Source organism: Microtus pennsylvanicus, chromosome 17, assembly GCF_037038515.1.
Source record: "Microtus pennsylvanicus isolate mMicPen1 chromosome 17, mMicPen1.hap1, whole genome shotgun sequence".
In the NCBI taxonomy this organism is placed as follows: Eukaryota; Metazoa; Chordata; class Mammalia; order Rodentia; family Cricetidae; genus Microtus; species Microtus pennsylvanicus.
Window position 1 is genome coordinate 46,728,478 of NC_134595.1, and position 24,497 is coordinate 46,752,974.

General features: G+C 37.7%; 1 protein-coding gene across 20 annotated transcripts in view; it reads right to left on the reverse strand.

Moving 5' to 3' along the window:
• The window catches only part of Trip12 (thyroid hormone receptor interactor 12), a 115,880-nt gene that overhangs the window by 74,643 nt on the left and 16,740 nt on the right, over positions 1–24,497 (reverse strand). For 8 of the 20 annotated variants that reach the window (XM_075952074.1, XM_075952071.1, XM_075952067.1 and 5 more), the window contains exons 2-3: positions 13,153–13,299; positions 358–1,160 (exon numbers count right to left, since the gene is read on the reverse strand). In XM_075952074.1, the coding sequence (XP_075808189.1) occupies positions 358–1,160; positions 13,153–13,250 (901 nt within the window). In that variant the 5' untranslated portion in view covers positions 13,251–13,299. Of the gene's footprint in view, positions 1–357; positions 1,161–2,455; positions 2,582–13,152; positions 13,300–24,497 lie in introns of all 20 variants that reach the window. The other 12 variants (XM_075952061.1, XM_075952057.1, XM_075952059.1 and 9 more) reach the window with 3 other exon arrangements.

Consider the following 24,497-nt stretch of genomic DNA (forward strand, 5'->3'; position numbering starts at 1 on the left):
AATGTAAGAAGCACCTTTTAAAAGCACCTTAACAAGTCAAAATATTGCACTTTTTAAATCTAGTACAGAACACCAACTTTTCCCCCATGCTGACATTAGGAAATGACTGATCAGTAGATACTGTAAAGACAAACATACAGACAATGAAGTAAGATTACTTAGCACTAGTAAGTTAATTACTAAGCAGCAATAAGTCTGTCTCTGCAATTTAACTTGTATTTCAATTGAAATGCATTGCCATATGGAGATAAAATAGTAAATCTTAGAAAAATAAATAAAACTAACTTGAAAGCATAGTCACTCCTGACCAACCAGGAGATGTTATTTAAGTAAAGAAAGATTGTCCCATAAACTTACTTGCTAATTTGGCCTGTAATCCAGAAGGTCCAGGTTTTGATGTCTCTGACTTAGAAGACCCTGGAAGAGACAGTTTTGTTTTAGGTAGGCTAACTTTAGGGCTGAAACGAGCAGCCCAATCAAATTTTGAAGAGCCACCAGTTTTACTCTGCTCCTTTTCCCTGCTACTTCTTCTGGGACTAGGACTGGATGCTGAACGGGAACGCCTGGCCTTGTTCTGGTCTTTTCCTTGTTTCACCCTGGCACCTGGTGGTACAGTCGAAGAGGCTGAGGCTACAGCCGAAGAGGAGGAGGAAGTAGAGGCAGCAGAAGAAGAATCGGTGATGGTGCTACACCCAGCTTTGGCTGAGGTGGCTGATTTTGAAGCCAGCTTGGTGGGTTTTGCAGATCTCTCTTCGGCACCAGTTGATTCAGACCCAGGACCACTCTTTACACAAGAACTCTCTGTCCTCTTTCTTTTCTGACTCCGTGAACTACCAGCAGCCACACTCTTTCTGGTGTGAGCCTTGCTTGTTGATGGCAATTGTGCAGATTTCACTTGTTGCTCCTGGTCTAAATGTCTCTTCTTTGACTTACTGTGTGGCTTATTGGTTTCTGAGAGAGACTCAATGTGCTGAAATGCTCTGGGCTTTTTCGCAGAGCTAGGAGAATTGGTCCTGTTGTAGTCTGGACTAGCACTGCGTTTCACTCCTCGAGAATTGTCTTTCTTAGGCACCTGCCCCGTTTTCTGCCTTTCAGAAGTATTGGCTCTGTCTGGATCCTCTGGTTGTGGAACTATGACAGTAGATGATGAACTGCAGCTTCTAAGAGGTTAGATAAGAAAAAGAGTTAGTAGTAGCATATCACGAGTAAACCTGCCATCTAACACTTAAGCCTAAAACTCCCCAAAATCCCTGGACTAAATACTGGGGGGGGGGGACAATTTTTGTGAAATCCAGTATTAAAATTTTCAAATAGTTCAAAAACAAAAGAGAAAGACTGATTTTTTAAATGTCTTGTTAGGAGATAAAAAAAAAAGCATACTTTTTACAGGGAGAAGAGGGAGGAGGTATTCTCTCTCTCTCATAGCCCAGAATTGTCTATAACTAAGAAGAGTCTCAGCTAAGACTGTCTTTGAACACTGGTCCTGCTTCTATTCCCATGTGCTGGGATTTCAGGCTTGTGCCACAATACCCGGCTCAAAGTAAGAATACTCTTTGGTCCAAAGATCACTGACACTGACAATCCTGATCAAAAGAGTTTATTGTTTTAAAAAAAAGAATGCTTAGTGGTTCATAACCACTAAGCTAGAATACTTAAGTTCCATTCTAAAAGACAAATGTTTTCCCAATGTGTAGAGGAAATAAGCATAAATCATTTCTGAAAGATTGGACACCATCTTAGAAAACAATCTTCTCAGTAACACCCCTTTGCAAAGCCTCCTACCAATTGGAGATGTAGAGAGATGGCTCTATTAAAGAGTACTTGCTGCTATTGATTCCCAGCACCCACGTGGAGGTTCACAAGCACCAGTTCTCGGGATCCAAAACCCTCTTCTGGCCTCCTCTAGCATCCACATATATGTAATACACATAAATAAAGTAAAATTTCCTTTAAAAAGAATATTGACTTGTACTAACAAAAAAAAATACTGACTTAAACAGGTGCTGACAATCAGCATTTAAAAAATGTTAATTAAATGACACCATCAACTGCCAACAATGGGGCACAAGCAATTAAGAGGAGCTGAGTTCAGTTCCCAACATCCTGACCAGGTGGCTCACAACTAACTCCAACTCCAGGGAATCCAATGCCCTCTTCTGGTCTGTAGGCATTGGCACTCATGTACACACACACACCAAGATATATATACACACAAAGGGTTTTTTAAATGCCTAACATGGTTTGTTAAGCAAATGAGGAACCTCATGACTCCCCAATAAGTAAAAATTTCATTGACTAAGGTATGTATAAGTGATACCACCAGAAAGGGGATAAAATATATACTCAGAGGAAAAAAAGAAAACTTGTGTAGATAACTTTGTAAAGTTTAATATTATGCAATAATTCAAATGCAATTTGTCTCCCTTGAAATTGTACAAGCAATGTGAAAATTTACCTTTTAGAAAGGTGTCCCCTTGACAGTTCAGAAGTGGTATTAGATTGCACTTTGGGTGCCTTAAAATTAGATTTTCTACTCTCAGGAGGGATATATCCCTTATGTTTTGCCTGCCCTAAATGTGACCTGTCAGCAAAAAAATCAAAACAGAAATCTATCAGGACACTGAGATGCAAATACAGTATCGAAAGTGAAATTTTTACATTAAAAAAAAAAGGTCTCGCAAATCAGAGTTGACCTACACTTCTTCCAAATATTCATTAAATTGAGATCCTATCAAATAATCTGCAAAAAGTAATTTTTGTCTTGGACCCAACCACCTCTATACCCAAAGGTGAAGATTCCTAAGAATCAGTTACCAAAAGGCAGTGTTTCAAACTTTGAAGATTTCATTACAGAAATTCAAATATTTTCACACAAAACACACACATAAAGCATATATTACTTTTAATATCAGTGTATGCTAATACACAGTAGGTTGACTAAATGACAATGTACTATATATCCCGAACTGAATTCTGGTTGTATTAATGAGGAAGAAATGATAAATAACACAGATATATTTGACTTGATATGTTTAACATTATTACATAATGCAACATATATAAAATACATTATTACATAGTATCCCATTAATGTGGAATTTTTAAACTTAAAAAACTTTAAAAAAAGCAAAATGGCTTTAAAGATTCATTATAGCTGGCTAAGCAGACCAGCGGTAAAGTATGTGCCCAGTTATCATGCTTGACAAGATCTTGGTTTCAAGCTCAAGCACAAGAAAGTAGGAAACCTATTTTTGTTTTGTTTTTCTTCAAAAAAAACTTTGAAGAAAAAAGGCAATTATGATTCAAAAAATGATAGTTTCCAATTTGTACATTAAAATTCAGGTACGGACATTAAATGAGAAACCCATTTTCGATCTGGTTTTGCATAAAAAAATCAATGTGGGTTAAATAGTAAATAAAACATTATAAAATCAAGACAGTATTAATAGAAAGTACGTATGTGCAAATGTACACATACATCATCCTGGAGACAATAAAATTTACCACAAAACATTAGTTCATGTTCAAAAGACTCCAGTGATATACCTACATTTTGTTTATTTACAACAAATTTTTATATCAGTGCCATCATTATTCTAAAAGCAAGTTTTGAATAAATTCTGTCAACTGTTAGATCTTTTGTGTAACCAGTCAGGGTCTACCTGATAATTACATAGACAAGAAAAAGGTACATAAACATCTATCAAAAAACTCATCTTAATAAAAATAATTGGGACCCATGTTCCTCATAAAAGAGTTCTAATAAGGAATGAGAGCACAGTGTTATTAATAATGAAGACAGTTGCATTTCTAAAAATAAATTGACTAGGGTAGAATAACTTCAACTAATTTGTATGCAGTAGGTCCTGGGTTTGGTCCTAACTTTGCAAATTGTTCTATAGTTACTTACAAAGAAAGGTATAATATTGTTTTTTTCAGAAAAGGATTTAGTAGCAACAGAATATTTATATACTATATCATCCAGATACTATATTATTTTCATAGTTTTCCTGTTATACTAGTTATACTTGTACTGGAGAATGAACTCAGGGCCTTGTACATGCTAGACAAGTGATCTACTCCTGATCTGTCCTCAAAAGTTTAATAATTTAAAAATCATGAATTATTCATTCAAAACTAACCATGTTTTTGAGAAATAATAATTGAGCCGGGGGTGGTGGTGCACCCCTTTATCACCAGCACTAAAGAGGCAGAGGCAGGCAGATCTTTGGGAGTTCAAGGCCAGCATGGTCTACAGAGCTAGTTCTAAAAACCAGCAAGAGTTACACTAAGAAGCATTGTCTCAAAAATCCAACATCAACCTCTGGCTTCCACAAGTGCATACATTGGCGCCTATATACTATATACTAGCACGTAAGTAAGTAAAATGGAGGCTGAAGAGATGGCTCAGTAGTTAAGAGCACTGTTTACTCTCCCAGAGGACCTGGGTTCAATTCCCAACACCCACATGACAGTTCACAACTGTCTATATACAACTCCAGGTCCGGGGGACCTGACACCCATGGCAAAACACCAATGTATATCAACTGAATAAAATACAAGCAAAAAGTGTTACATAGCCCAAATAAATCACAAAAACATAAAATTCTTTATCATCAAAAATTAACCTACTATAAAAAAACAGAACTATTCTTTCAAAGCAAAATTATTCTTGGGTTTTTAACTAAAGTCCATTAAAAAAATTTTGTAGTGCTAAATTAGAATGCATTTATCATGACCTTACTAAGACCTTCAATGAACTAGGAAACAGCATATAAATTCTCAGTGTCAGGCCACAAAAGTAAACTCTATTCAATCAGATCAAAACTGAGCCAGGCAGTGGTGGGTGGTGCACGCCTTTAATCTCAGCACTCGGGAGGCAGAGGCAGGCTAATCGCTGTGAGTTTGAGGCCAGCCTGGTCTAGAAGAGCTAGTTCCAGGACAGGAACCAAAAGCTACAGAGAGCCGGGCGATGGTGGCGCACGCCTTTAATCCCAGCACTTGGGAGGCAGAGGCAGGCGGATCTCTGTGAGTTCGAGACCAGCCTGGTCTACAGAGCGAGTTCCAGGACAGGCTCCAAAGCCACAGAGAAACGCTGTCTCGAAAAACCCAAAAAAAAAAAAAAAAAAAAAAAACAAAAGCTACAGAGAAACCCTGTCTCGAAAAAATTTTTAAAAAATTAAGAAAAAAAAAAAAAACAGAGCTGTTACACAAAGATACCCTGTCTCAAAAAAAAAAAAAAAAACCCAAATCCAAGAGACCAAAACAAAACCAAACCACAAATCCCAGCACTTAAGTGACAAAGGAAGGTGGATCTCTGAGTTTAAGACCTTCCTGGTCTACAGAGCAAATTCCAGGACAGCCAAAGTTACACAGAGAAACACTATCTTAGGAAAAAAAAAAAAAAACAAAATTCATAAAATTAGTTTAAACCAACAATACTGTGTGATCCTTTCAAAATCATTTAGCTGCTGCTATTCTGATTTGAGGAGTGACTAGCGTTTTCAAAAACTACTGTACAGGGCTAGCAAGATGGCCCAGCAGGTTAACGGTACTTGACACCCTGAGTTCTGTCCCCAGGACCAACAAGGCAGAAGGGAAAGGGAAAAAAAACCTCTACAAGTTGTCAAATCTGAACACATGCACTGTGGCTCACTCGTACATTAAATAAATAAAATTGTTTTAAATCAGTGTACAATTGCATGAAAATACTAGCCATTTTCCCTATTTGTTTTAGAAAGAGAGCAATAGCTCTTCTTTATTTAAAGGACAGTCAATATTTTCAGCTTTATAGGACTTGGGGCATAACTTAAGTGGTCATGTAATTATACGCTTCAAGCCCTGGGTTTGATCCCTGGCACCACAACAACATAAAAACGATTATAACCATCAATCAGGTAGGGTCTTCTCTTTAGATCATGTAAAGACAGGGACATATTCCTTTGAGCTTCCTATGGTTATGTCTGTGTAAAGTTCAGTGGTCCTAAAACTAATTTTTTGTAATGTTTTCACATTTCACATTTCACAATTCTTTCCTCTCTTTTAATCAAAACATCTTTCACCACTTGACTTTATGTAGAACTGTTGAGAAAAGTGCCTATTAATCAACAATACTTCCACATTATATTGACACCAATATTAAGTATATAGCTAGGGAGAAAAAAGACTAAGCCCCATGACTCAGCACCTGAAGCAGAGTCATACAAAGCAAGTCTAGTCTATATAGTGAGAATCTGTAACAAAAACAAAATAATAACAATCAAAATTTTAAAAGATGACTATAATCAACTCTAGGTTATTGTGTACTTGCAGAATTATCTTAAAAGCAAGTCTCAAACACTTGTTGTCTTTTAGGATAAGAGTATTTACTATAACTGCAATTTAGTCAGAAGTTTGGTAGATAAAGAATTAACTATAATCTATATGACTTGGGAATTAAATCAGTGGTAAAATATAAGCCTTAGTATGTATGAGGCTCTGGGTTCAACTCCCAGCACCAAAACAGAACTCCCACCATAGCCAAATCCATACACACAAATTCATAGCTCAAAGATTACAAAGAGATCTAAACTTTATGTCAATGAGTATATTGCACTTAATCTTAGAAAAATAAAATGTAGCCAGGCGGTGGTGGTGCACGCCTGTTATCCCAGCACTCGGGAGGCAGAGGCAGGCGGATCTCTTTAAGTTCGAGGCCAGCCTGGTCTACAAAGGGAGTTACAGGACAGGCTCCAAAGCTACAGAGAAACCCTGTCTCGAAAAACAAAACAAAAACAAAAAAAGAAAAAAATAAAAATAAAATGTGACCAGTTAAACTATATAATCCCTCATGTTATAAAATTTTTAAATGTTTGAATTCATGCAGATATGATGACATGTATCTATAATCCCAGCACTTAGAGCATAATTTGAGGCTAACCTGGGCTACAAAGAGAACTCTCTCTCCTCTCTCTCTCTCTCTCTCTCTCTCTCTCTCTCTCTCTCTCTCTCTACACACACACACACACACACACACACACACACACACAGAGTCCATATTGCCAAGCATGTAAGTGCATTGGGACTTAATTACATCTCCAAATTTCTGTGCATAAAAACAGAAACTAATATAAAAATTTTGTCTTCCAAAAAATTAAGTTTATTTGAAGCATATCTTAAAGATTTCAAGGATAATTTCAACTACATAATAATTTTGAAGCTAACCTGGGCTATACCCAGTCTCCAAAAAAAAAAAATGGTTAGGAAGAGGAATAGATTGAAGAGATGGCTTTACAGAAACATGCCTGTTGTAAAAGGATGAAGACCTGAACTCAGATTCCCAGTATCCACACGCAAAGCTGGACCCAAGCAGCACTGCATATAGTCTCAGTTCTGGTAGGTGGAAACAGGCAGATCCCTGAAACAAACTGGTAAGCTAGATTAACAAAATTGGTGACTGTTAGAATTACTGAAAAAAAATCTGCCTCAAAAACAAGGTGGTGAACAAATGAAGACATCCAGATTGCAAAGACAAGGGCAAATGTTTAAGTTAAGAGTAAAAACAGCAAGACGGATGGATACTCAATGCATAAATATAAACAGCTATATACTAAACTGTATTCCAAAGACAAAAGCAAACGTATGCCAAAAGGTGAGTCTTTTTTGCTTCTACATTAATACTCATTTTTTTTTAAATCTTTGCTTAAAACTTTTTCATGTATTTGTGTGTGTCTATGCAGGCATATATGACATAATATGAAAACCAGAAGAAAACGTTTGGGAGTGAGCTCCATCCTTCCAACATGAGAAACTCAATAGAGTAAATAAGCTCATCATCATATATAGTAGCAAGCACCTTTACTTGCTAAGTCAACTTGTCAGCCTTAAAAATTTTTTTAAATGTTAATTTAAAAAAAGCTACAGTTCTAGTAACTGTATCAAACATCAAGTAATTATTAAAATTTGCAGGACCAATCTCTGAATAAGGATAAGGAGGATTTGATTTAAGCTTTTTTTTATTTGATATAAAAAAAATCAAACCACAAGAAAAAGATGCTTCTTGGTTTTAAAAAAGGACAAAGAATAGGAATGAACTTAATTTTGATGACTTCATACATTAAAACAAAAAAAAAGTCAGTCAAGGTCATGAGTTAACAACCTTCCATGAAGAGCTACAATTAATTATACAACAATCATCTTTGAAACTAAGACAAAAGATCATCTAACGAGCAATGACATAAAGCTAGCCAATATATAGCAAGATAATCAACTCACAAGCAATCAAAAAGGCTAACTTCTGCCAACGGCATATCTTTTCTGCACACTTCCAAAAATAACTGCATGGGGATAGAGTTGTAGCTAAGTAGACAAAATATTTTCCCAGCATTCACGAGGCCTTGGGTTCAATATCCAGCACTGCATCATCAGATATTCAGCTAATCAATACTAAAGACAATTCAACTACACGAGACCCTTTCTTAAATTAAAGGCAGTAAAAAGACATGGAACAAACTACATACCACAGTTATCTAAGTGGTAACACTAAAATGAACTTACTTTTCCTGTAGCTCCCCATTTTATAGTCCCTATACATACTTTTACGGAAAAAGCAATACAGAGGAAATTAGCACTGATATAATCTTAAGCAAAATTGCTATAAAAGTTAATTTAATCCCACCACTGCCCATTGAGAAAACAAGTGAAAGCACACAGTACAATGAAAATGATACTGCATGGCCAAGAGGGAAGGGATAGCCTACAAATACCTGTGCTAGAAGTGGAAAATGCTAGAAGTATCCCTGAGAGCAAGCCAACAGAGAAGCAGTGGAAGGAAGATTTTTCCTAAGGAAGAAAAAGAGAACAGAAAAGAGAGGAACAGATCAGCTACCATCCAAAAACTCAGAGGAAAGAGAAAAAGAAAAATAATAGGAGTAAGATGTCTAGTTCATTACACACAGCAATGGAAGATGTGAGAATAAAAGGGAACAATCAGAAGATACTTTTATCATAGGAATGAATGAGTGCAAATTATTCTTTTTAAAAGGTAAATGGATTGAAGTGATGGCTCTCAGTTAAGAGCACCACTTGCTGGTTTGAGATAAGGACCAGGATACATTTCCCAAGTACCTACAAGGAAGATCACACTTGTTAACTCTAGTTCCAGGGGTTCTGACACCCTCTTTTGGCCTCTTAGAGAAATACATTGTGGCACACATATATACATGCTAGCAAAAACAAAAACAAAACAAAAAACACTCAGACACAAAATAAAAATAAATCTTAAAAGAAATAAAAAGGAAAGGTTAAGTTACTAACCACAGCATGGTGGGACACGCGCATAATCCCAGTAATCAGAGGGAAGGGGCTCAAAATGGGGCCGGCCTAAACTAAATACAGAAGACTTGTTGAACAAGTGACAAAAGCAAATAATGAGAGATAGAGTGATCTTGAGAGGTATTCTTGATATGGAAGGACAGGTTAACTGGAAGAAAATTCAAAAGTCACAGCTTAATCCTGTATGAAAGCAAACAGCAAACCAAGACTGAATGTAAACAAAAGGTCTAAAGATAGCCAGATGATGTCGCGGCAGTGGCAGCATGCACCTTTAATCCCAGCACTCCAGAGGAGGCAGGTGGATCTCTGTGAGTTCAAGGCCAGCCCAGTCTACACAGCCAGTTCCAGGACAGCCGGGACTACACAGAGAAATCTTGTCTTAAAGAAAGAAAAACACCTGTATAACGGCAGATCTATGGGACTCAAGACCCTCTTCTGTCCTCCATAAGCAAACACACACACACAAAAAAAATTCATCTTCAAACTACAACTGCAATTGCTCTTTTCTAATAAACTCACAGAAACCACAAGAGAAGTTTTTTCAAGATTAGATAATTGTTAGGAGAACATAGTAGCAAATTAGTCTGGGTTTTGATGAGAACACACTCAATTTCTTTCCAGTTGAGATTCTACTACCAAAGAACCAAGACAAGATGGCAATATTTTCATTAAAAAAACAAAAAACCTACATCCTTTTTAGCCTAAAGCTGTTTGATTATGCTTATATTTATACACATAAAAACTAGAAAATAAATCATTATTAACTACACAGTTGAACACAGCCATACCTCAAACAAGATATGATATGATGCTAAGCTTAGGTAAGTAAATGAGACCTCTTGTTTATTACTTCTGTAAAGAGATCCTTCTTTGGAAATAGGTTATCATGAACTTACTGTGCTGATCCTGAACTGACAATCCAGTTCACACAGTGATGGAGGTCCAACCAAAGGCTTTTTTTGTTTGCTTGGTTGGTTTGGGGTTTTTTTGTGGTTGTTTTGCATGCTAGACAAGTACTACACATAGACAGTTTTGGAACAAAACAAAATTTACTAAATATCTTTATTAAAAGACATGATAAAGGTTAAAAAGCATGTGAGCAACAGCTGGAAAGAAGGCTTGGTCATTAAAAACAATGGCTGTGCCTCCAGACAAACCAGCACCCAACAGTGACTCCACTCCCCTCTTCTGGCCTCTACTAGCATCAGGCATGCATGTGACACATAGCCACAGAAGGTAAAAAAAGATCCATAAGATTTTTTTTAAACTGAAACTTTTAAAAGACAATTATGGAAGTTGAAATTCACAGGTGAAGAAAAACCCTTTGCATGTTTTTGTCATTTTCAAACATTTAAAATTTTATTTTATTTTTTTCCTTCAAAAGGAAGCACAGGATAGATCGTCTTAGGGCTGGAGAGTTGCATATGCTGCTCTTGAGAAGAGTTCCCAGCATTAAAATGAAGTGAAAAATCCTACCATAAACATCACAAGATTTACAAGCACTTATAAATAAATCCAACACCCTCTTCTGAACTCCAAGGACACCTACATAAACTCACATGTAGACACAAACATAAGCATTTAACTTAAAAAAAAAAACAACGAACTAACCAAATAAAGAAATAAATAAATGGATTACCTTAAAAGTACATGGGGGGGGGGGGGCAGGAGATGGGTGTGTCAGGTAAAGATACTTGACACACACAAGTCTAGTAACCTGAGTTTGATTCCTAAACGTGTGAAGGTGGAAGGACAAGGGATTTATTTCACAAGTTTTTCTCTCATCTACACACACAAACCACAACATGTGCACCCAATACTCACAGATCATGCACATAATAATGACTTATTTTCTTAATGCTTCATTTAGAAATGTGCTATTCTACAATCTACTGCAATTCCAATTATTACACCCTTATAAAGCTATTTAAACCAACACAGCTCTAATCACAGTAATTAATGACTTCATTTGTTTCAAACTTTTGGGAGGATATGGGTGACACAAATTTCTAGCTTTACAGCCAGACTGACCCTGAACTTGCTATGCAACCCAAGAACGGATCAAATTTGGGGTCTTCCCTGCCTCCCCTCCAGAGTACTGAGAATCCAAGAATAAATACCACGTCCAAACCAGCTCATTTGTAAACAAGTCACCATTAGAAACTGCTTACATTCTATAGAACACTGATTTATCAAACCAACAATATTTTGCAAATTATTGCAAAATGGCTCAAAATGTTGACAGTTCATGTTCTAAAACATACAGCTTCAATTGTTCAAAAGATCTAACTTATATGAACCCATGTACTTGCAGTTTTAAAAAGACTGACAATGTCAAGATCAATAGAAACATTTTATGTGGACTGTGAAACACATTTTTATTTTACTTTTGTATGTTCCCTGTTCTGATAATTATACTTATCCGTATCTCAAAATTGGATATGGGGATCTATGTATTTTGTTACTACCTAAATAATGGTGGGGTGTACTACCTAAATTATAGTGGCATTGAATGCTGAAGACTTTGAAATTTTCCATTTTCAACAGTATGTGAAATGAGCAGGGTGCAGTTTCTCATGCCTTTAATCCCAACACTAGGGAGGCAGAGGCAGACTGAGCTCTGAGTTCAAGGCCAGCCTAGTCTACGGAGTGAGTTCCAGGACAGCCAGAACTATACAGAGAAACCCTGTCTAAGGAAGGAAAAAAATCAGTTTGTGAATGATGCAGAAATTAGGATAAAATCTCACAAAGTAATGCTATTTAAATTAATGAAAAGAACTATTTATTTATAGCCATCAACATAAAGGTATAGCTATTTCATAAGCTGAACGTAGAAAAAGAAAGCACAACTCTGTACTAAGTGTGACACTAACTTTGCACATTATATTACTTAGGATAACCCGCAACTCCAAAAAAAACAGACCGACCCACTTGAGAGGACTAAGGAACTAAGATTCCCCTGAAACCGTACCTCAAAGACTTGCAATGTCTACAGCAGAGGCAGAACTTACACACAAAGCTGTCCTGGTCCAAAGTTCATACACTTGCATACTACTTACAGTCAACATGACAAATCATATAATTCATTATACATCTGACATTTCAGTTTCTTTTTAATGATTTACCAATGTATATATGTCCTCAAGTTGTTAAATTTAAGTAATCATTCTAGAAATAACTAGAATTCACTCTGACCCACTTCAAGCTAACCACTGGCATCACTAGATTAGACTTATGCTTGACAAGTAAAGTTCTGAGTACTTAAACAGTGAGAGTCCATGCCTAAATCAGACCCTTATTTTACTTTTAAGAGACTGTATTTTACTCTTCATACTATTGTATATAAAACCATTCTGATACAAAGACCAACAGCAGATGACAAAATCAAGAGAGCTGCTATGCTAACAAAACATTTCACAGACTCATAGTTCTGACAGTGTTCATGTGGAGTCCACAGGAAAGACTAGTCCACACCCCATCACCCTCTAACTGGGTGTTAAGCCTTCCTTTCAATAATATCATCCAGTCTTAAGAAAAGGACCACAAATGGCTGAAAGACATGTTGCAACACATGTCAGGCAAGTAGAAAGGACAAACAAAACATGATATGCTTATGCAAACAACCTTAAATTCAGACTTTGTATCAGTGGCTAGGAACCGATTTTAGAGGAGCCTAACTTAGAAAAAGACTGAGAAATTACTTTAAATTCTAACTGTGTGTTACTCTGCTCAGAAATGAGGGAAATGACCCATGAGCAATGCTTTGGTCCTCATAATGAGAATGTTTTTATGTGTGAGTTTTTTAATTCCCAACTTTTTAGATTTCCGTGAAATACATACCTTCCTCCTATTGAGTCGTCTTGTGGTTGGGCCCCGGCAGTGTTCCTCTGTGAACGTCGCAGTGACCCCCCTGGATTGTTATTAGGCCGGTTGGACATTGGCACCTCTCTCTTGAAGGGACATACCCTTTCTAGACACTACCATTCACTGAAAGATAAAAAGGAGGGAAATAGTCTAATTAGATATGCACAATACTATAGAGAAGAAATGTGGGGCAGCAAGCAATACTGTGTACTTACACAGTATATATATATATAATAAGTATACACAAGTATACTTATTATACTGTGTAACTTAACTATAAACATACTATAAAAGAACAGAAATTTGGAGCTGGAGTGATGGCTTAGTGGTTAAGAGTATTTGCTGCTCATCTAGAACTTGAGTTTGGTATCCAGTACCCACATTAGGCAACTCACAATCAATTGGAACTCCAGCTCAGTGGATCCAAAATCCTCTTTATCATCCTTAGGTGCAAGCATACATAATAAACAAAAACTAAGGGCCAGCAAAATGGTACACCTGGTCAAGGGACTTGTTGCCAAGCCTGAGTTTGATTCCTGGACCCATGGTGGAAGAAGAGTACTAGTCAGTTGCCCTCTGACCTCAATTCATTTGCACACATGGACACACACTAACCACTGCTACCTTATCGCTCAATGTAATTATGGCTTAAAAAGGTTAAACTACAAGGCCAATTCTCAGGAAATGTTTAATAAAACAAGCCAATTATTTGGGACTGGAAGAATGGCTAAGAGGTTAAGACCAGTTACTGTTCTTACTGTGGCCTAGAATTGGCTCCAAGCACTTGGTCAGGTAGTCCACAACTGTCCAGTAAATCCAAATCTCTTGGACTCCTTCACTCAAATGCACAGCTCCACATGCAGACAGACACACATCTACCACATAATTTTTCTTAAAGCCTATACACTTTAATCATAGAACAATTTGTTTAAATAAATTCAAGTTGGGTATGGTGGCATTCTTAATTTCCAGTTCTGCTGAGGTAGAGGCACGAGGATCTCTGAATTTGAGAACTACACTATATACAGAATTCTAAGCCAGCCACAACTACATAGTAAGAATCTGTCTCAAAAAATAAATAATAGCCGGGCGATGGTGGCGCACGCCTTTAATCCCAGCACTTGGGAGGCAGAGGCAGGCGGATCTCTCTGAGATAGAGGCCAGCCTGGTCTACAGAGCTAGTTCCAGGATAGGCTCCAAAGCCACAGAGAAACCCTGTCTCGAAAAACCAAAAATAATAATAATAATAATAATAAAAAACCCAATCTTTCGTTTTTGTTGTTTTTAAAACAGACTTGTTATATATACAGGGTTACTGGGATCCAGTTTCCACTTGCATAGTACTATACAGAAAAGAACCATCTCACAAAGTCCCCACTTTTTTAAAGCCTCCAAAGAAACTGGCAATCAATTCTTCCAGTACACCTGTTTACAAGAGGAACAAATGATCTCCAACTTTACAAAGGCTGGTGTCAAAAAGAATTCAGTTGAATCGTAGCTAATTTTCTCCATCCCAACCTGGCCGCTGCCAGACCATAACTAAATTTAAGTGAAATTTTGGGACTTTTTTATAACTGTGATAGGAAAAAGGAGTTTATAATCTGACCCAATTCCATACAAAAGAACTGTTTACCCTTCTTTATTCTAAGCAAACTATCAACAAGTTCAAATTGCTACCCAAGCATAATAGCTCATTCCAGCACTGAAGAGGATGAGGTAGAAATGAACATTATGTTCGATGCCAGATTGAGCTATTGCAGCAAGACCCTGAATACAAAAGAAAAATTTCACCTGGGAGTAGGGGAAGGGTGGGAGAGGAGAGGGGTGGGAAAAGGAGTTATTACAAAGAATTTCAGTCCTTTCTTTGGTACCAAACAAAAGGGAAACAAATAACTGTCAATACAAGTTTTATTTTAAAAAATAATACAAACCAGTCGGTGGGGACACACGCCTTTAATCCCAGCACTTGGGAAGCACAGGCAGGTGTATCTCTGTGAGGCCAGCCTGGTCTACAAAGTAAGCTCCAGAACAACCACGACTGTTTTACAGAGAAACCCTGTCTCGAAAAACTTAGATAGATGATAGATAGATAGATAGATACAGACAGACAGACAGACAGACAGACATAGATGGCACTAAATTCCTTAATGTTTCTGTACATTACAACTCTGAAGTACACCATGACATGCAAACTTCAGACCCTTTACAACATGTTCTTTCTTACAAGTGCTTGTATTAGTTTCATCTCTTACTACACACTGGGTTCTCACAGACTGCCAAGAAGTTTTCACATATGACAATACTTCATGTTACAACACTCACAAATCACGATTCAGAATTCAACAAATGAAATACAATGGATTAATCAAAGTCTTCCCTCAAGACTCTACTGGTACTAAACCATAAAGCAACAAGTTTTATATTACAATAGCTATAGTTGGCACATTCACGTATTAAAAATAATCTTCAGGGGAAAAGTGAAATAAACACAGAAAAGATAACAGACACTAGAGGTAAGCGTATCTGAAACACTGGTTTCAGTTAAATTCCTAACACTCACCTGTCCAATTTTCACTAAATACACAAATAACCACACTCAGGAAGTAACTCTACCAAACTTATTCTCCCTACGCCCCACTGCACTGTTAAATCTATTTTTTTGTGCCTCTCTAGCAAAACAGATACTCACATAAACCTGACTCAGCATTTCTTCCAAGAACAGGGACAAATGAAACTATCAAGTAACAGTATACAGGATAACAACGTACAGATTTCCTATCCTACTTCTTACTATCTAACCCTAACAAGCTTAGATGACTAAGATCAAGTATCACTCACTTAACAGATGACTGCTCATCCACACTCAAGCATCTACAATTAAAGTTAGGTTGGAAGGCTGATATCTTGATTCCAGGACCACTGTCAACATGACTTTCTTTTTTGCTTTGAAACACCATCTCACACTATAGCCTAGGGTGGCTCTGAACTCTTAGCTATCCTGGTTCAGTCTACTAGTGTTGGAATTACAGGCTTGAGTTACCACCACTTCCTGCTTAAACTGACCTTCACAGCTAAGTCTTTAATTCAAATTCATCTTGGAGCTTTCCCTTGTCCAATGCCATATATAATCATGAGAAGTAATATGCACTCTATTACGAAAGTAAGACTTTCTCTAACAGGCAGTAGAGTTCAGAGGTTTTAGGCCAGCCTTAGCTATGAGACCCTACCCACCTTCCCCTCACTAACTCCCTCAAAAATATAATGCATTAAAATCGAGAATCCTCTTTTCTCACTATTTACCAAATTAAGAATATTGTGAAGCTTGAAAAATAAGGCTGAACAAACCAGTAAAAAAAATTTCTAAGATCAGTCATTTCTTCTCTAAAGTAGAAAAATAGTTCAATAAAACAAGAAGCAGAGAGATACAAAAGCTAACTTCCACACCTTCAAAATATAAAATTAAAAAAACAAGCTGGGCTTTGGTGCACACCTTAAATCCCAGCATTCAGGAGGCAGAGGCAGGCAATCTCTGAGCTAGAGGCCAGCCTGGTCTACAGAGCAAGTTCCAGGACAGCAACGGATACACAGAGAAACCCTGTAGGGGAGGCAACAAGAAGAAAGAGCCAGGACAATTAACTAAGTCTCTACTAGGGGTGTAATGGATAAAAACCAACAAAGAATGAGTATCAAGTGATAGAAGATCCACCCTCACGCTTTGTGGAGACAAAAGCTACACCTAAAGGGGTTTTAAGACAAATGAAAATGAGATGGAAAGACTGTGATTGACATCAGAATCTTCAGGAGGGAGGCTCCTCACACGCCTTTTAATCTCCGTACAACACAGGCTATTATCACTAGAGTGAATCTAGAGAGCCTAATATAGGGAAAGTTGAATATAGTGGTACATGCCTTTAATCTCAGGAGACAGGCAGATCTATAAATTCAAGGACAGCTTGGTCAACATTGCAAATTCTAGACCAGCTAAGGCTACACACACAGTGTGACCCTGTCAACCTCCATCTTCCTACCACACATTCTCTCTCTCTCCTCTCTGTCTGTCTCTCTGTCTGTCTGTCTGTCTGTCTCTCTCTCTCTAATGCTGTTAAGGATGTAAAGGAAAAGGAACTGTTTTAGAGGAAGTAAATTATACAGTATCAAAGAACTAAAAACAGATTGATCTTGCCATTTCTTACTGGATGAAGATGGTCTTGGCAAGCTGTTCTGCTGATTCTCAGCCGTTTGTTGGTGTGTGGTATACTCCAATGATTCTAACCTTTGTTTGGGGGAAATCTCCTAAACCTTCCCATGTACATCCAATTGAAGTTCTGACCAAGAACATGTCTGTTACCTGACCCAGCTATCACTCTTTTATTGGTTTTACAAGACAGGGTTTCTCTGTAGCTTTGGAGCCTGTCCTAGAACTCGGTCTGTAGACCAGGCTGGCCTCGAAGTCACAGAGATGCACTTGTCTCTGCCTCCCGAGTCTGGGGTTAAAAGTTAAAAATTTTTATGGGGAGGGGACCGAGGTGTTGAACAGCACTAATTCTACCATTGAACTACCTTAAGCTTTTTTTTGTTTTGTTTTGTTTTTTTTTTGTTTTTCGAACAGGGTTTCTCTGTGGCTTTGGAGCCTGTCCTGGAACTCGCTCTTGTAGACCAGGCTGGTCTCGAACTCACAGAGATTCGCCTGCCTCTGCCTCCCAAGTGCTGGGATTAAAGGCGTGCGCCACCATCGCCCGGCTTACCTTAAGCTTTTTTGCTTTGCTTTGATCTTAGCCTTTAATGGCAAAGTCATCTTTTTTGTGTTGGTTTGCTAGTGTTTGAACCCAGATTCTGAGACATGCTAGACAAGTACTCTGCCACTTTAGCTATAGCACCACCAACTCAGCTGGCTTTTAAGTAAAGATTTGTATCTCTTCATACTTTTATATGGGGTATTTTCACTTAAAAAGCCTGCAGTGCTTTGGAATGAAGCTTTTTTGGAAGAGCATGCCTTATATAATTGTAGTGTTGTCTGCCAGTGTTAATGAAGCTTCAAGCTTTCTTGTAAGACTATTCACTGTCTGTTTGCTATTCATTTATTTAGGTCTTCCTGAGATTTGTTCCTATCTAGTACAAGTTGTTAGCCTCATATTCCAGGCTCCCCCCCCCTTTTTTTTCCCTTCTGGAGAAAACCTTTACTCCTAAGAATTTGGATCCCCTCCCCATAAAAATTTTAACTTTTACCTCTTAGGGTAGGACTTTCACTATCTTGGAATAGTAAAACAGAGTTTTTTAATTTGCTCTGTCTTTAAGTTCGGTCCTGAAGTAAAAACTGCCGTCTTTCCTAAATATTTACCCTGTCATGGCAAGAGAGGAGCACATATTCTAAGGCACTTGAGAGGAAGTGACTTTTCTTAAGCTGTTCATATTGGTAGAAGGCACATACAAACACTACTCTCTTTTAAAGTTTGGAGTTCTATTTGGGGCAAGATCTCCTGTATCACAAGTGTGGTTTGAACATACTACATGGCTGAAGATGACCTTGAACAACTGTTTCTGTCTACAGACAGGTAGCAGTTTATGTGTTAAAGAAATCAACAAAGGGGCTGGAGAGATGGCTCAGTGGTTAAGAGCACTGCTGCTCTTCTGGAAGACGCGGGTTCAATTCCTAGCACCCATATGGCAGCTCACAACTGTCTGTAACTCCAGGATCCAGCACCTTCACACAGATATACATACAGGCTAAAACGCCAATAAAATAATTTAAAAAAAAAGAAATCAACAAAGGTTTTTGGATGTGCCTGGTAGACACTCCACCAACTAGGTCCAAACATTCTATTTTGGGGGGGAGTGAGGTTTGAGACAAGGTTTCTCTGTGTAACAACAGCCTGGCTGTCCTGGAACTTGCTCTACAGACCACGCTGCCTGGAAAATGGAGATACACAATCCTCTGCCTCTCAAGTGGTTAAAGGCGTGCACCGCCAATACCACCCAAAAATAAATCAATTTTTAAAAATAGGTATTTTAATTCTGAAATTGTTTCTGCTTTCTGAAGTATTCCACTGCATCAATAGGAAAATCTTAGATGTTCTATTGTATTTATTTGAGGGGAGAGGAGAACTTTACACATTGAATCATCTCAACTGATTAATGTGTCTATTTAAAATCTTCAACTATGTCCACAGATCAAATGCCAAACTCTTCCTCAAGTATTGACATTTACTTTGTAATTCAAGGAATCATACTAAAAGCCCAGGAATTCTAGACAAGTATAGGACCATAGAACTAGGTACTACCAGCCCTCCACCTCCCAAATTACCAGTCTCTCAATTTATCACTTAACTTTGCTTCTCACATAACATGCTAAGTAATCATCTTTAAGAATGAAAAAACAAGCCAGGCAGTGGCGGTACACGCAGGCCTCTAATCCCAGCACTCAGAAGGGTCAGGAGGGAAGCAGAGGCAGGATTTCTGAATTCAAGGCCAGTCTGGTCCACAAAGTTTGCTCCAGGACAGCCAGGGCTACTGAGAAACCCTTTCTGGAAAAACAAATCTTGAAAAAACTACACAGTGGGGCAGACCTTTAATCCCAGCACTAAGGAGACAGAGGCAAGTGGTCTACATAGAATTGGCCAACACTACAAACAAAAAAGGATGAAAAGAAATAGCCTGGCATGGTGGCACATACCCTTAAGCCCAACACTGAGAAGGCAGAAGAAGGCAGATCTCTGGAGTTAAACGCATCACACCACACCTATATAGCAATGATTTTTTACAAAACTTTTTCCACCTATGCTTTTACATCAATTGCACTTATTTGCTTGGGAGGAGAGGTCTTAAACTTTGCCCCACAGATTTATATATTGGGGAGTTTGGTTGACAGCTTAACAACTTTAGAAAAAGGCCTGGATCCTAGATCTAGAAAGTTCCAATCTTTAATTACTCCACTGATGGAGTTAGTAAAATGGCATTACTAAAAGGGCAAAGAGCGAGTGAGTGAATGAATGAATGAATGAATGAATGAATGAATAAATAAATAAATAAATAAATAAATAAATAAATAAATAAATGGTGAAGTAGCTTAAAAAATAAAATTACTGGAAACATAACTCCCCCAAAACACATTTTTTCCCTCTTCCATCATCCTCTACTTCCTGGATGGCAGCAAGCAAGCAGCTTCCACCACATGTTTCAGGCCTAAAGTAGCTAGCCTGAAACTGTAAAAGAAAACTTTCTTCCTATTAAAATTTTTACAGTGCCGGGCACTGTACTCTTACCCATAAGAAGCTTTTCTTATGCTTTGATTAATGTGGATTTAAGAAAATTGTGATATGCTTAATTGTCAGCTCAATGTCATGGTATTGACCTGATACTTGTAACTGCATATAAGATGTTGAAAAAAGTTGGTATTGACCAATGCTGAAAATTATGATACTGACCTAATGATATTTGTAACTGCATATACAATGCTAAGAAAAGTTGGTATTGACCTGATGATTTTGTAAGTGCTTATAAGATGTTGAGAGGGCTGGAGAAATAGCTCAGTGGTTAAGAGCACTCGCTGGCTGCTCTTCCAAAGGTCCTGAGTTCAATTCCCAGCAACCACATGGTGGCTCACAATCATCTGTAATAAGATCTGGTGCCCTCTTCTGGCCTGCAGACATACATGCAGACAGAATACTGAGAATATTGTATACATCATAAATCTTTAAAAAAAAATAAGATGTTGAGAAAAGTTTGACATACCCTGTAAATGTTGGGATTTAATGCATATGATAAGAAGTTTAGATTTTGATACAATGTAAAAAGTTTAAGAGGTGCTCTAAACTAGCTGAAAAAACATTTTCAACTCAGGCAATTCTCCTCTCCTTTAAATAGGAGACTAGGCTTTAGGAGCATGATTATTCATAAAGCATTATAATTTATCCTGACAAAAATGTATGGCTCTAAGACACAGACAGAGCCCAAAGGTATCTTCTCTCCCCTAATCTCTTTCCTTCACAGAGATCAGCAGTCAATGACGCGTTTGAAGTATCTCCATCCTAAAAACCTAAGGCAAGAGATCACAAAATAATAAAATACACCTAACTTCCAATGACAGGTAATTTTGGGTAAAGGGAGAAGTCTTTGCCCAATGCAGACGTAGTAATCTTTCCTGTTGCAGAAACAGCTTTTTATTTTAAAATTATTAAGAGAGAATGAATTGTGGGGCATTATTATACAGGTCACATATTTCTGCATTGAATGGTGTCCAGACTCTCAAACCATAGTTCGCACCTGAGGTGGTCACACAGCACTTACAGATTAGATTGGCTGTTGCCTGGGTCAGGATATGCTAATGTTGTTCTGCTCCCTTCTTTGTAATTATGGAGATAGCCTGGAAAGAGGTGTTAATCCAAGCTAATGACTTTAGTCCTGCTACCCTGGAAACAAAATACTAATGAACTTCCCCCTCAGTTTACCTTTGGATATAAAAGCTGTTTTGAGAATTAACTCGGGTGATCTTCAGGATTTGAATGTACCCTGAGACTCCCTTCCGATATTGCTGTGTGAACTGTGTCTCAATTACTCCCACGCCTCCACACCAGTCCAGAGAGATAATTTATGTTGGGGTTGGACCCCGACACAGGGGCTGCTTAAGACCATCAGAAAACAGATATTTACACTATGATTAAGGAGTAGCATTGAGAATAATTCTATTGTTGGGGGTCACCATGACATGAGGAACTGTATTAAAGGGTCGTAGCACCAGGAAGGTTGAGAACCACTGGCTAGACTGTGTTGCTAAAAATGCTAAGAAACATTACTACAGTCAAGCTGAAAGTCTGAAAGCTAGATGGTAATAATACTTTGATATATTTGGTTTCTCAAGATTTATGCATGTTATTTTGAGTTTAAGTAATTCCAGCTTCAGGAAATTTAACACCCTCTTCTAGCTTCCTTAGGCAACCACATACATATGGCATACACTCACACAGACATACATATAAATAAAAACAAAGTAAAATTTTAAAAATTATTGGTTATGGGGGCTAGAGAGATAGCTCAGCAGTTAAGGCTTGCTGCTCATGCAGAGGACAAGTATTCTGTTCCCAAAACCCACAAGGTGACTAACAATCTGTAACTCCAGTTCCAGGGATTAACATTGTCTTCTGACCTCCAAGACACCATACATGAATGTGGTGCACATGCATACACGTAGTCAAACACTTATACACAAATTAAAAAAAAAATAGTCATGGTCCAGGTGCAATGGTACACTCTTCATCCCAGTACTCAGAAGGCAGATCTCTTATTTCCAGGCCAGCTAGGGCCACATAGTGACAGCTTGTCTCAAAAACAAAAACCAAAAAAAAGGATCAAGTAAAATGGTTCAGCAGATCAATATGCTTCCTGCCAAGCCTAATGACCTGAGCTGGAACCCCAAAACCCACAGTGGATTCAAATCCAACAATATGTCCTGATTTGCATACATGTCACACTACACAGAATAAGATTTTTTAAATTAAACTCAGAAGAATCTTAAAAATTGTTTTTTTCCTAATTTACATGTTAAATTGACCAAGGTCAACCAACTGGAAAACCATTACCCAAATTCTTCTTGCTACAGATTTTATCAATACTCTTCAATGATATCCTTACCACCCAAAGACAAAGTCCTTTTTTTTTTACCCGGTTTTTCAAGACAGGGTTTCTCTGTGTAGTCTTGGCTGTCCTAGAACTCTGTAAGACAGGCTGACCTCGAATTCACAGAGATTCACCTGCTTTTACCTCTGCCCCCAAGTGCTGAGACCAACAGCATATGCCACCACCACACAGCCTAAGACTTAACACTCAATTATTATTTTTTTTTTTTTTTGGTTTTTTCGAGACAGGGTTTCTTTGTGGTTTTGGAGCCTGTCCTGGAACTACCTCTTGTAGACCAGGCTGGTCTCGAACTCACAGAGAAACACTCAATTATTAAGTGAGTGTAAGAGAAACCCAACTTCTCGAACTGTATTTTCAGATGTAAAGAAAAATCTATCCTATCAGTAAAAATGGTTACTAGCTAGCGATAATTAGCTGACTAATCAAGCTTTTTGTTACTGGCATTATTCTAACTCCTTTGCAAACATTAATTTTCATAATATCGGTGCTATTATTCTTTTTTTAAGAGGAAATTGAAGTCAAAAAAGTGACTTGCCCAAAGTTATGTGGCAAATAGTTTAAGAGCAAGAATTTAAACTGATTAACCACTAAATTCCTTCATCACTAGGACATTATCACATTAACTTCCCAAGACTCTGCAGTTAACTCTACCATGCTCCAAGCAGAAAACCAAAGGGAAGGACTGAAAGGAACTTAGTTGCTATTGCTGATATTACTACTTAAAGCCTCTCCTACATAATTTATTAGAAATAGTTTACATAAATATATGCAGTACACTCCTAAAACACTCTGGGTTGGTCAAGGTTATGAGAAGTTAATGAAATAAGAGATCCCCAGCACTGTCAAGAACAAACAAGCCAGACGGTGGTGGAACACGCCTTTAATCCCAGCACTCAGGAGGCAGAGGTAGGCGGATCTCTGTGAGTTCGAGGCCAGCCTGGTCTACAAGAGCTAGTTCCAGGACAAGCTCCAAAAGCTACAGAGAAACCCTGTCTCAAAAAACCAAAAAGAAAAAGAAAAAAAAAAGCACATAAAGCTATGCTAAGCTTCGATTTTTCAGCTGATTCAAAATACTCCAATGATGTAGTATCTTCTCATTAATTCCTTTCACTTCTAATTTATGTAACATGTTCAGGCACAAGGAAGGGAATAGCATGAACTAAAGTACATGCAGCTGAAAGGCAATAGCGGCTGATCAGAAGAGGCATATTATCTTACACTGCACAGCCAAGGCTGAAATTCCCCACGTCTTACCTCACAGCAGCAACTGGAAGGCAAAACTGAAAAGGCAAGGCAAAAGACAGAGATGTACTCTCTATATTTAGCATTCTAATTTTCTAGAAAACATTTTGAAAGCAATTGTGTCCCAATGGCAATTAACAAATAATTAGCAAGTCAGTCTGTTCTAAGTTAAAGATACTTAATTTTCAAAATTCAACTAAATTGTCATCTACTAAGGAAAGGGCACAACCGCATGTGGATGTGGTATACAGGAGGATGGATCATTGAGAAATTCCATGAGACTAGGCCATTTCCCCTATGTAGGTAAAAGAATGGAAATAAATACCTCATAAAGATAAAGTCTGAAATTGCATATTCCTTCTGCAGAGACCCCTGATTCTTATATTAGCAAAATATACACTTTACATATTTTTATCCTAAAGTTCACACAAACCTATTAAAGTTAGATA